This window comes from Erigeron canadensis, chromosome 5, assembly GCF_010389155.1.
Source record: "Erigeron canadensis isolate Cc75 chromosome 5, C_canadensis_v1, whole genome shotgun sequence".
Classification (NCBI taxonomy): domain Eukaryota; kingdom Viridiplantae; phylum Streptophyta; class Magnoliopsida; order Asterales; family Asteraceae; genus Erigeron; species Erigeron canadensis.
The window spans coordinates 7,330,081-7,344,239 of NC_057765.1; the positions used below are offsets into that span (position 1 = coordinate 7,330,081).

The following is a 14,159-nucleotide window of genomic DNA, read 5'->3' on the forward strand; positions in this document are numbered from 1 at the left end:
AATGCTATGGGAATGGGCCAGGCATGTAATAGAGATATTAGAAGTTTGGAAGATAAACAAAAACAATTTCATATACCATTTGTCATTTATAGATTGAAATGATCAAACAAAAACAATTTCATATACCATTTATAATTAATAGATTATTAAATTGATCAATTATATTTTCTTCTTAATAATCCCAATCAAGCATGTTTTTATTGATTTTTTCCCCTCACATAACATATTGAATATCCTCTCATTTTTCAAATAAAATCAAAAGGATAAGTTTTTTTTATTGGTTTATACTCATTCGTATGATATGGTAGTTATGAGTGTTTCACTAAAACTGCTATGTGGGGCCTCGGGGGAGTTTACTTTAAGGTCTCGAGTTCGAGTCTTGGTAGGTTCTCTTCGACGGTATTTTCCAATTAAGGAGGTGGTATGGTGAAAAAGCTATTTAAGATCCGCTTAGTGCGAGACCTTTCGTTGTGCGATTAGCACACATCATACGCGTCTGAGGTAAAGTTAACTTGTCAAAAAAAATATATATATCTTATTCGTTATCACATGTTCAGTAATATATTGCCTTGACTATGCAGCTCTTTCGATGGTATTTGATTAGTTTTTGAATTTGATAAAATAAAATTAAAATGTATGTTATTTCTAAAATGTTGTTTTTGTTCTTGGTCAAGAATGTGTTAAGTAATTTATGTTTTAATATTCAGTTGATTATGTCAAAGTTATCAATTAAAAGGATCAAACATATTTGTCCATTGTTTGCTAAGTTAGTTTATTTTGTCACATAGCAACTTATGCCCATTTATGTTAATTGTTTATTGTGAGAAACATATAAAGAAGAAAATAAGCATCAAGCTAATAAAGTATTTCTTTCATAACTTGCACTCTTGCAGAACTTCGATCTCTCCATACAGAACTTAAGTTAAACTAACATTGTTTACAAACTCATGTTCGAAGAAAATTGAAAAGACCTGACTCGATAAACTGAAAAATACAAGTTTTTTTTTTTTAAAAACCCCACTGCGCCGCAGTGGATCGAGAACTCCCCACTGCGCCGCAGTGGAAATCCTCGGCCAGAGCAAGAACATGCCCCACTGCGCCGCAGTGGGTTCGACATACCTCCCACTGCGCCGTAGTGGGTTCGAAATACCTCCCACTGCGCCGCAGTGGGAGAAACCAACATTATTTCCGTGGGAAACCACTGCGCCGCAGTGGGCAAAGTCACCCCCACTGCGCCACAGTGAGCCACCTGACAGCACCCCTAAATACTCATTCGACCATGAACAACTTACGATCTTCACATTTCAAAACAAACTTCTCAAAACACAATTCAGAGGTTTCCAACAACAACGTAGACACATTTCAAACACAATTTCAACATAACATGTTTCACAAATCCAAGAACAACCCTAACGGGTCATTTACCCGTTTTGGCAACATTTTTGCCCAATACCATTTTCGAAGACTTTACAACTTGGACATTTACAGAAATATTACTGAAACATGACCTCCAACCAAAATGTACTATGAGCCATGAGGTGTGGGACGTTTAAGCTTCTAAACCAAAATATCGTCATTCGTTCGAGAATGACCTAATTACCTTCAAGTTCTTTAAGAGATATCTACAACTTCAAGCTTATCAACACACACTTAGTTCCTTCTTCCAGAACTACCTATAAAAGTGTAAACCACTAAAATATAAGCAAAGGCTTAGTGAATATACTTGCATACATTTATGAATACGAAAGAGGGCATAGTACAAGGACTTTCACATGTAACCTATGGCATCGTCATGTCACATTTACATATTCACCTTGCAAACAAACAATACATATATGGATCCATATAAGCTAAACAATCATTTCTAATGGGATTCTTAGGCCCGGGAGGTTCTTAGGCCTCATATCACATCAACTATCGGGATTCTTAGGCCCCGGAGGTTCTTAGGCCTCATAAACAATGCCCCACATGGGCTTCACGCCAAATCAATTACCATGCTTGGAATATTCACATCTCATGGTAATTGACCCAACGTAAACATAAGGGTATGCAAATATACTCACCTCCTCCGCAAAAAGGGACAATAATGCTAAACAAATGAGCACAAGCAAGCTTCAACCTATAATCATATCATAAAAGTGCATAAGCTTACATTCACAACTTGACTAGCTCAACCTAGTCATACTCCAATCACTAGCCTCCCTAAACCCAAAACCCAACCCATTTGTCATTGAGCTACTTTCATCTTTAACAACAACATTGGGTAGTTCAACCTACCAATTTCATCCATATTTCAATAACTAGTAAAAATTCATCTTTTCTCATTAACTAAGATTTTCACATGAACTTATCAATTTAATAATCAAACACATCACATTGCTCAATGACAACTAGGTTAACTAAAGAATTGGAAAAAATTAACCATAATCCATTTTCTAGCAAAAACCCCCAATTTGATTCATCCATGAACCTTAATTTCAAAAGAAAGAGGAAACTAAATTTAGGGGAAATCAATACCTCAACAAAGGAAGATATTAGATTAGGGTTTTCAAGCCACAATTTCTTCCCCTTTTTCCTTCAAATTTCGGCCACCACCACCAACCTACAAACCCTAGCTTTTGAATTCTTAATTGAAGATTACTGGATGAAGATGATTACTATGGAGGTTCTTATTCTTGAACTTGAGAGAATAGTCTTAATATTTGAAATGAAGTAGAAGAAATGCATGGAAGAAGTGTTGAAGAACAAAGTGAAAGTGTGAGTCAAGGAAAAAGAAGTTGGCTGGCACCTCCTTGGCTTGCCACGACCCAACTGAAATTTGTGGGTATTAATACCCGCTATCCGCCAAAGTTCCAACTAAATTAACCCCATAATCAAAAGTAAAATACTAGGAAATTAATTTAATGTCAAAACTATAAAAAGGGGTTAATTTCTTTTACCTTAAAAATATTTTGGGTGTTACAACTCTCCCCCACTTGGAACGGATCACGGCCTCGTGATCGAGGCCATATGCAAAGACGGATAATAAACTAGTACATCATGCTCGGATTCCCAAATACAATCGGACATCCTACCATGCTTCCACAAAATCTTGTAAGTTCCCACCGTCTTATTTTGTACTCTTCTAAGCTCTTCCTCGACTATGGCAATCGGCTCTTCAATATAATTCAACTTATTATCAACTTCGATCTCATTCAATGGTACATAGGAAGACTTGTCGGCAAGGCATTTTCTAAGATGTGACACATGAAAAGTAGGGTGAATTCCCGATAATTCTTTCGGTAACTCCAACCGGTATGCAACCTTGCCAACCTTAGCCACAATCTTGAATGGGCCAATAAAACGAGGGCTTAACTTTCCACGCTTTCGAAATCGTAACACACCTTTCCATGGGGAGACTTTTAACAAGACACGATCATCAACATTGAATTTAATTGGCCTTTTTCATTTATCCGCATACGACTTCTGTCGGTCTTGAGCCGCTTTCAATCTTTCCTTGATTACATCTATCTTCTCAATGGTTTTCAGCACTACTTCCGTGCCACCTATTTCTCTTTGACCTACTTCTCCCCAACAAATTGGAGATCGACACTTCCTTCCATACAACATTTCATACGGTGGCATTTGAATACTAGAATGGTAGCTATTGTTGTATGAGAATTCTACCAATGGCAAGTGAAGATCCCAAGTGCCTCCAAAGTCAATTATACATGCTCGAAGCATGTCTTCAAGCGTTTGAATGGTTCTCTCACTTTGGCGATCCGTTTGTGGGTGATAGGCGGTGCTAAGCTTGAGCTTGGTACCCATATCTTCATGAAATTTCCGCCAAAAGTGAGAAGTGAAACGAGTGTCTCTATCCAAAACAATGGAGATAGGAACTCCATGTCTAGCTACAACTTCTTTCACGTAGATCTTTGCCAACACTTCGGATGATGATGCCTCACGGATAGGGAGAAACAAGGCACTCTTGGTTAGTCTATCAACTATCACCCATATTGTGTCAAATTGATTTCTAAGGGTCTTGGGTAATTTTGTGATGAAATCCATGGTGATCTCTTCCCACTTCCATTTGGGAATTTCCAACGGTTGCATCATACCATAAGGCTTTTGATGCTCCGCCTTCACTTGAGCACAAGTCAAACATTTCTCAACGTACTTCACTACATCACGTTTCATTCCGGGCCACCAATACTCCACTTTTAAATCATGGTACATCTTTGTGGCACCGGGGTGAATGGAATACTTGGATTTGTGAGCCTCATCGAGGAGAAATTGCTTCAACTCACAAGAGAATGGGATCTAAATCCTCCTAAAACGTAAAGTAAGGCCACGAGAATCCTTAGTGAAATATTGCATTTGGTCTTGAATTCTTTCTCTTTTAGGATCATGTTGCAAAGCCTTCTCTTGAGCTTCTCTAATTTGATTCAAGAAATCGTTAGTGATCAAAACCCAAAGAGGAGAAACGACTAGGGCATGATGAGAACTCTTCCGACTCAAAGCGTCCGCTACCACATTAGCCTTCCCGGGATGATACAAAATCTCGCAATCATAATCTTTCAAGAGATCTAGCCATCTTTGTTGGCGATTGTTGAGATCTCTTTGTTCAAAGAAATACTTGAGGCTTTTATGATCGGAATAGATGGTGGACTTGACTCCATATAGGTAATGGCCAAATTTTCAAGGCAAAGACCACCGCCGCTAATTCCAAGTCATGAGTGGGATATCGTTTTTCATGCTCCTTCAATTGCCTAGAAGCATAAGCAATAACTTTACCTCGTTGCATAAGAACACAACTGAGGCCATGAGATGATGCATCACAATACACCACCATATCTTCAAGAAAACATCTTTTCCTTGTTTTCTGTTTTCCATTTTCATTTTCCATTTCCCCCTCCCTTCCTCTCACATCCCTAACATATTTTCTAGTTTTCTAATTAGAACGCGTTTTCAAAATTTTTATTTGTTTTATAGAAAATAAAAACCCCTCTAATTTTCTAGAAAATTAAAAATGGAAAACCATAATACATATTCTACAACCAAACGAAGCCTAAAAGTTTACTGTCAAGAAAATGCAAAAGTTAAAAGATAGAAAGTTTATGGGTTACAATGAAGGTTGATAAAAGTTATTATGTGTTATAAGAAATTGTAAATTCATATAAGCTTTTAGTGTGTGCGTATATATATATATAGTGTGTATATATATATAATGGGGACCCTTATTTTGAGAACCCATTATTTTGTAGGAACCGTGAGAACTCTTAAATTTCATATTAGATCGCATGTTTTTTTTTGTTCATTCACATGTGAGACGTTATAAAAACATATGTTGCAGAAGAATTCTTTTTTCAAAACCTTATATATAGTCGTTTGTCACGTGTGAACATAAAACATTAACAAATTCATTCACGAGTTCACAAAAGGCTACTTTGAAGGTTTCTTAAAAAAAAAATTTCTACAAAATATATTTTTATCTCATTTCACATGTGAATGAAAAAAAACATGTGAACAAATATGTATTTTAAGAGTTCTCATGGTTCTTACAAAAAAAATGATTATCAAAATAAGGAATATGTATATTTATAATATATCCGTTCTTATTAACGTCCCGATTTCATTAATATGGTAAATGATGAGTGTGGTCAGAAGCGGAGGGAGGGGAGGGGCTGGGGGTGCTCAGCCACCCCCAATAAGCCCAAATGTAATAAAATCTTATTACCCCATTATCAATAATCGTATGTCGAGCCCCTGTCAATTAAGTTGCTTCTTCTTTTTTAATTAAAAAAAGAAAAGAAAAAGAGAGAGGAGATTCAAGGTAGAGAAAACGAGATATAAAGAAAGCAATCGAGCATCTAAAAAATCTTCACAAGTAGTAAGCACAATAATAAGTTTCTTTTTGACTTTTTTTGCCCTTTAATTGATTTATTAATATACATATTGCTTTGGTTTTATTATCATTATTTCGTTAAAACCTTTTCCTTGTTTCCAACGATGGCTGGTTGTGGTTGTGTTGCCGTGCTGGTGGCTGGGAGTGGCAGTGGCTGTGGTAGTGGGTAGGTGTAGATCAAGATAACTAAATAAGGGGCAAGGGTGTAGTGCCAAAAGATTGGCAAATTGGCTAAATTGGCAAGTTATTGACGAATCACAAGCCGCCACATGTCGTTGTCAAAAACATGCCAAAAGTGGTGGTGTAGTGATAAGAAACTTGCCAATTTAGCCAATTTGATAACATAGCAAAGGTAACCGGAATTATAATCGAACTTGCCGGAAAACTAAAAAAGTGACTGTTTTTTTTATAAAATAAAACTTGGGCTCAGAATTTGGTGGTCGGGAATTTCGGAAGTCGGAGACGCCATGGCTGCTAACCCGAAGGTTTACCCCGCCAAGATACGCCCCAGATCATCCAAGTCCCATTTTTACGAACATTTGTATCATCATCGCCCATTAAACCGGCAACCTAAAAAACTGTTCAACGATATCATCATCGGCTAAAAACTACTTTTTCCAGCTACCTATTGCTTTAATGGAACAAAATTCGGCAACGCTACCAAGGAAAAATTCGGCAACGCTACCGCTAACACTACCAAGCTAATCACAAACAAGCAATTAACGACAATGTAAAAAGATAAATATACATAAATATACAGCAGCAGCAGTACCGGAAAACCCAAGAAAAGGGTCGCCGAAAAACTAAATGCCGTAAAAGGAGCAGCAGCAGCAACAGTTAACGGAAAACCCAAGAAAGGGCTCGCCAATCACCACCAGCCACCACCGCTTACAATCACCACTCGCTACTGCTGCCTACAATCGTCACCAAACACCGCCGTCTACAGTCACCACCAACTACTGCCGTCTACATTCACCACCAACCAACCGCCGCTGCCTAAAATCACCACCAACCAACCGCCGCCGCCTAAAATCACCACTAACTAACCGTCGATGTCTAGAATCACCACCAAGTAACCGTCGTTGCCTAGAATCACCACCATCCACTGTCCCCCTTTCAGTAACGATCAAAATCTAAACAAGGCGGTTTGTCTTTTGATGATATACGATGGGTGCCACCGCGTCACCACCATCCGCGGCTTCCGTGATTCGTTTTTTGATGATAATGCGGCCCGGTTATTTATATTGAAATTTTAGAGAAAGAAGAAAGTGGAGAAAGGAAATGAAAGAAATATGTGATGAAGGAATGGAAATAAAGAAAGGGATTTAGAAAAGAAAAATAAGATGACTGACACAAGTTTTGTTTTCGTGTTTTCGGTGGATTGATACAAGTTCAGGAACAAAAAACCGATCAGAGAATTCCATTGGAAAAGATAATTAGAGAAGATGATTGAAAAAAAAAGAAAGAAAGAATAAATTTATTTGTATGATATTTATTTTTCGTCCAGCAAGTAGCTTAATTTTTCACTTTTCGTCCCTTGGGTGTAACGTGAAATGACCTTAGTGCCCTCGGCTTGGTCCTGTCCCGTTTGGAGAATGACCCCTTATGGCACGACTTAGTCAGTTATTCTCGCAGTTCAGAGTGTTTATCATGTGCATATATTAACGGCTAAAAACTAACGCCGTTTGGCCAAAGGACCACGATTGCACATTTTTGCCAACTTTAAGGTCAAAAATGATATTTTTTCACTTTAGGGATCAAAAGTGAAAAACGTGTCAACTTCAAGGACGAAAAACGTAATTTACTCTTTTTTTTATACATTTACTCTTATCCTATATATGTACACGAACATTGAAAATGTTTTTTTTTTTTTTATAAAATTTTTTTGCTCATCTAAACCAAAAAAACTAACCATTTATTTGAGTGGTAGAGATAAAATATTTAAATTAATAAAATCAATGGATTACTTTTTATTGTTTATTTATGATATTATATACAATTAAAGATCAAGATTTAATACTTGAAAAATGTTATCTTTGAATTTTAATTTTACATCAAAAGTCAAAATGTTTCAAACTTCATCCTTTTGAGAATCTCTACCCATTATTTGAGTGCTTGAGTCATCATCTCTCTAATCATAAAATAAAATTTTTTTTAATTTTTAAACAACATTTTATTCTACTCTTACTATTAAATTACACGTATGCCTGAAAATCAGGACTCTCGAAAAACGCAAAATTAATCCATTCCATAAATGTGAGAAGTGAGACTCAAACCTAGGTGGATACTCCCAAAGTCAAAGACCTTACCAATAGGCCACCAACCCCATTGGTAGTCATAAAATAAACTGATTAATCAGTTTATTAACTTATAAAAATCAACTTAAAATTTTAAGAAATTGATATGTATTTTCCATCTAATCTTCTTTTACCCATTTATTTTTGCATATAAATTATGTTGATTTATGATTAATTGATTATAAAAAAAGCTTTGGAGATGTCTTAAGCCAACCGAAACACACCTACAGAGAGGCCCAAAAATCAAACCATTGTTGTTTCTGAACAAACAAATGGTTCGATTCAAGCTTCCAAAATCCAAACAATCATTTCAGTCTCTTACAACCTTATTAAAAACAGGTTTCAATCCAACTCTCAAACACCACATCAATTTCCTTAATCATCTTTACAAATCCAAAAAATATCAATTCATTACACATTTCATATCATCTCGACTAAGCCAAGAAAATCACATTACACAATTAATCTTTACAAAAGCCCTTCTAAAACAACATAGTTATGAAAAAGCTTTCGACTTTATCAATACCCACATGCCAAATCCCCCAAAGATTCTTCAAAATCAGGTATTTGATTCATTGATTCAAGGTTTTTGTGTCAATTTGAAAAACCCAGAAAGGGGCTTTTCAGTTTTGGAAATTTTGTCGAAAAATGATGGTTTTTCACCTTCTTGTTTTACTTTTTGTACATTGGTTTGTAGTTTTTGTAAGCAAGGTAAGATGGATAGAGCTATTGAGGTTTTGGAAGTGATGACTAGTGATAAATTTAGATACCCTTTAGATAGTTTTGTTGTTAGTTGTGTTGTTTACGGGTTTGTTAGTATCGGAAAGTATGAGCTTGCTTTAAGGTTTTATGAAAATGCTGTGAAAAATGATGATGGTTTACGGATGAATATTGTTAGTTATACTTGTGTTTTGAGTGCTTATTGTAGATTGGGACAGTTTGAGAAAGCTAGTGATTTAGTTAAGAAGATTGAAATAGACGGATTGGAATTCGACGTTGTGTTTTATGGTAGTTTTGTTTATGAGTATTTTAGGGTTGGGAGTGTAATCGAGGGTTTGAAAAAGCATAAAGAAATGGTTGAGAGGAAGATAGAGAGGGATACTATTAGTTACACAATACTAATAGACGGTTTCTCAAAGGAAGGACTTGTGGAGAAGGCGGTAGGTTTTATATATAAGATGAGAAAAGAGGGAATTAAGCCGAATTTGATTACTTATACGGCGATCATATTGGGATTTTGCAAGAAAGGTAACTTAGAGGAGGCTTTAAATGTGTTCAAGTTTGTTGAGAATTTGGGGATGGAGTTGGATGAATTTGTGTATGCTACTTTAATCGATGGATTTTGTAGGATTAATGATTTTGATGCCGTGTTTCATTTGCTTGATGAAATGAAGGAAAAGGGTATTCAGGCAAGTATTATCACGTATAACATTATAATTAACGGGCTGTGTAAATCCGGGAGGACAGATGAGGCGAATGAGGTTTCAAGAGGCATGGAATCAGATGCTGTGACTTATAGTACAATGTTACATGGGTATATCAAAGAAAAAGATCTTACGGGGTTGTTGATGACAAAAAAAAGACTTGAAGAATCCGGAGTTCCTATGGATGTTGCACTGTGCAATGTGCTTATCAAAGCATTATTTATGGTAGGTTCATTTGAGGATGTAAACATTATTTACAAGGGGATGTCAGAGATGGGTTTGGCTGCAAATGATGTTACTTATTGTACTTTGATTGATGGGTACTGTAAGTTTGGTCGAATTGAAGAGGCACTTGAAATATTTGATGAGTTTCGACGGACATCAATGGATTCAGTAGGTTGCTACAATTGCATCATCAATGGCCTTTGCAAGAATGATATGATTGATATGGCCATTCAAGTCTTTTTAGAGCTTAATGAAAGAGGTATGCCTTTAGATCCCGCTACTTACCAAATTTTATTACAATCCATTTTAAGAGCAACAGGCCCAGAAGGGGTATTAGATTTTGTTTCAAAAATTGAAAAATTGGGGCCTGAAGTTTTTCATATAATATGCCACAATGCTTTTTGTTTCCTCTGTGATGGGGGCTTTTTTAAGTTTGCCAGCGAGTTGTACACTTTCATGAGAATAAACGGACTTGTTAATACCAAAATGTCCCATAAGTTACTATTGGAATTACTTCTTAAAGATCAAAAAACGTGTGTTACTAAAATTCCTTTAAGTGATTTTGTGAAAGAATTTGGAGTTTTTGAGCCTAGAGTTAGCAGGATCATTTTACATCACCTATGTATGAAAGACATAGGCCTTGCCATCAAACTCCTGAAAACAGATAATGCAAAAATACAAAATCTTACTTTCCCGGTCTCTGTTCTGGAGAAACTAATAAAGAATGGTAGGGCCTGCGATGCTTATAAACTTTTGATGGAATCAAAAGAAAGATTACCCTTCATGGATGTCGTCGATTACACCATTATAGTCAATGGTCTTTGTAAAGAGGGATATATTGGCAAAGCTGTAGAGGTATGTGCTTTAGCTAAAAGTCTTGGAATTATCCTCAACATTATCACTTACAATTCAATCATTAAAGGATTATGCCACCAGGGTTGTTTTATTGAAGCGTTTAGGCTATTTGATTCATTAGAAACGATTACTGTGACACCCTCGGAAATCACATACTCTACACTTATTGATACATTATCCAAAGAAGGCTATTTGCTTGATGCCAAGAAGTTTCTAGAAAGAATGGTTTTGAAGGGCCTGAAACCAAATATTCGTGTTTATAATTCATTAATAAATGGGTATAGTAAGCTTGGAAGGTTGCCAGAAGTTTTAAGTATTGTAGAGGATTTGAATGAAAAAGGCATCAAACCAGATGAATTTACAATCAGTGTAGTGATTAATAGTTTCTGTAGAAATGGTAATATGGAAGGGGCCCTTGAGTACTATTTTGATGCTAGAAATAACGGATATGTGCCGGATTTATTGGGGTTTTTTAATTTAATAAGAGGGTTATGTTCAAAAGGAAGAATGGAAGAATCTAGAAGCATTTTGAGAGATATGCTTCAAACTGAAAAAGCTGTTGACTTGCTAAAGAAGGTTGATACAGGGGGTGAAGCAGAGTCGGTGGACCATTTTCTCATTTCGTTATGTGACCAAGGAAATATTCGAGAAGCCGTTTTGATTCTTGATCAAATTATGCCTATCCTCTTTCCTGTTGGAAAGAAGGTTGATGAAGGTAAGTTTTGTATTGTTGGATCTCAGCCGTTGATCTCAAATGACGAAGATGATGCGGTGAATGGTGATTTTGATGCTTATTATGGTCTGCTTGAATCGCTCTGTTCATCAGGAGAGTTAAAGAAGGCGAATAAAATTGCAAAGTTGCTTGCTGGTTTTGATGGAGGATGATTATATACCAAAAACATCATTTTCTGTATATCTTCGTATATCTGCTGGTATGTTCTCTACGTGTATGCCGACTCTACATTTTGTATTTTTCCATTAAAACTGCCTATTCATATGTGTATCTGTTCCACGTAAATAATAGCCTCAACATTGCCAGAAGGTCACTTCATATTCTACTGGACTGCCTGCCATTATATAATGAGCTTGTTTTTTTTAATTTTCCCGTTAATTTCATTGAATCATCGTGTTCTTCGTTCAACATTTTGACAACTTCATCAGTTCATTGTGCGTGCTTGAATATTATAAACTTGTAGAAAAATAATGTGAATTCTAGTTTTTAATCCCATTTTTCATATTTATCTTGAAATCTGGCATATCAGGGGGAGATGCTTTGCCTGTGAGGGTCATCAAAGCTGAGCCTAGGTTGAGTAGTTAACGAGCTACTAAGAACAACGAAACTGGAATGTGGAAGATTTATTGTGATTGCCACCATTGTGCAATGGAAGTTCCAGTCTCCAAAAGATTATAATTCTATCAGTTGGGTCCAATAGTCTTCTGGCTGCCTCAAAAGCACTTTCTTCAATCCATTCGGCCATTTGTTGCTATACCTCTCTCTGCTATTAAGACGGAGTTTTTGTTGCACAAGCAGCCGAAAATGGAGGCATGTTCTCAGAATCTTAATGTCTTGCAATCTGTGGATCGAATCCACTTCCGTTGATGACGGAGATATAAAAACCATCTAATACTCGGAAATGGTAAGATCCTAGCTGAATATGGCATGTCATGTAAGTTTAACTTATTTTAGTTGTTTTGATACAACTACAGTTTTCTGCTTTTGATATGATCAGTTGCATATTCGCTGAAACAAACCTGATTATTGGAGGGTAAAACAACACCTATCTATCCCTTATAAAGCTAATTTCAGCTTACTACACTTTTCCAATTTAGCATTAATCATAGTGATACGAACCCATTCCATAATAGGCTCGCATCATGCCCTAAGCTAGGTGTAAAACTCACTCCAAAAGCTAGCTAAAAGGAAGAGGGTACATCTAGGCTTATAAACCACCAACCAATCCCATACTTGGCCGATATGAGATCATATAATACCCCACCCTTTGAAGAGCCAACGTCCTTGTTGGTCACGGTTGACACCCTTCTTCTTGGGTCCAAGCCACCACTCCATAGGCCACCACCATGAGCGTTGGAACCTCCAAAGGTAGGGCTGACTCTGATACCAATTGATACGAACCCATCCTATAATAAGCCCGTATCATGCCATAAGCTAGGTGTAGAACTCACTCTCAAAAGCTAGCTCAAAGGAGGATGGGACACCTTGACTTATAAACCACAAACCAATCTCATACTTAGCCGATGTGGGATCATATCAATACCCCACCCTTTGAAGAGCCAATGTCCTCGTTGGTCATGGCTATGTTGGTCACGGTTGGCACTCTTCTTTTTGGGTCCAAGCCACCACCCCATAGGCCCCGATCTACCCATCTTTTATATAAATGGTTCAATTGTCCCTTGTAGTTAGTTTTTAACATAAAGCCAACTACAATAGTTTTTAAAATCAGTCATTTGGCAAAAAGAACTTCATTTTCACATGTTCATATGTTCAATACAGTATAATGAAAGCAATTAATTTATTTTATTTAACGCGAGCAGGAAACACTTGGCTATGATTTTTGGAACTAGCATGACTGCACCACATATAGCCGGGATTGCTGCCCTTGTGAAGCAAAAGCCCCCTCACTGAGACTGGGTGTTATCGAGTTCTAGCCTAATAGTATTCGGGATCTGAAACAATGATGTTTGTTATGGCCACATTTATGGCAGAGGTAAAACTTCGAGACGGCTCCAGAGGGCGCTGTCGATGAAACCCCCGATAAAGACATTCGAGGCTATCTACTGCGTATTATTGGCGCGATAGTGCTTCCAAATTGAAACAAGTACTCTGTATCTATGTACATTCTCTAGTTTTTGGAGTTCCTTAGTTTTGTATGGAGCGCTGCTGCCCTTTCCATGCTACACTCATATTTACTTTCCTATGAAAGAGATGATGTCAAAGGTCCAACTTAGATCCTGGAGGTATTTTATAATCCCAGAGCTAGTTTGGATCCTGGCCTCATTTTTGTTGCAAGTTTGTTCTTTTATAAATGATTAGCATATCAAACATGATTACACAAGTTATATTCTTCCATATTAATTTGGTCTCATGTATAAAATGATGAAGGTTTCTGTTATACTAATTTTTAGCTTGGTTCCCTTTTGACCCATTTGATCCTTTATAGATATCACTTTGAGTTTACGCGCTTGACCCATTACAGAAAATGACCCAAGTCGCCTCATTTATAAGCATGAAAAAAATTTCCGACCTCTAATCCAAGGCTTCTTTTTGCTCAAAGTTATTAATTTTTTGTAATATTTGTGGTTTGTTCATACGGTCAATTGCTTTAAATATATATAGTAGGTCAAGGGAGTAATTTTCTTGATTTGATTTGAAGGGTATGAAGATTGTCTAAGATCCATGTGCGTCACACCTGGTTGGACTCGCATAAATCCAAAACTACGCCCTCGCTTCAGCCA

At 36.7% G+C, this 14,159-nt stretch overlaps 1 protein-coding gene across 2 annotated transcripts; it reads left to right on the forward strand.

Annotated features, from left to right (window-relative positions):
- Positions 1-8,388: 8,388 nt before the first annotated feature.
- LOC122602165 (pentatricopeptide repeat-containing protein At5g57250, mitochondrial) lies at positions 8,389-13,822 on the forward strand. Of its 2 annotated transcripts, none has more exons than XM_043774888.1 (3): positions 8,389-11,617; positions 11,948-12,352; positions 13,239-13,822. In XM_043774888.1, exon 1 carries the CDS (start codon positions 8,454-8,456, stop codon positions 11,568-11,570), a length of 3,117 nt encoding a protein of 1,038 aa, XP_043630823.1. In that variant the 5' UTR covers positions 8,389-8,453; the 3' UTR covers positions 11,571-11,617; positions 11,948-12,352; positions 13,239-13,822. The 2 variants fall into 2 exon arrangements, with proteins under 2 accessions (XP_043630823.1, XP_043630820.1); XM_043774885.1 differs by having other exon boundaries at positions 11,948-12,322.
- The last annotated feature ends 337 nt before the right edge of the window (positions 13,823-14,159 follow it).

Excerpts from the sequence above, each read along its gene's own strand:
- LOC122602165 (XM_043774888.1), top strand. The coding sequence starts at position 8,454 with ATGGTTCGATTCAAGCTTCCAAAATCCAAACAATCATTTCAGTCTCTT.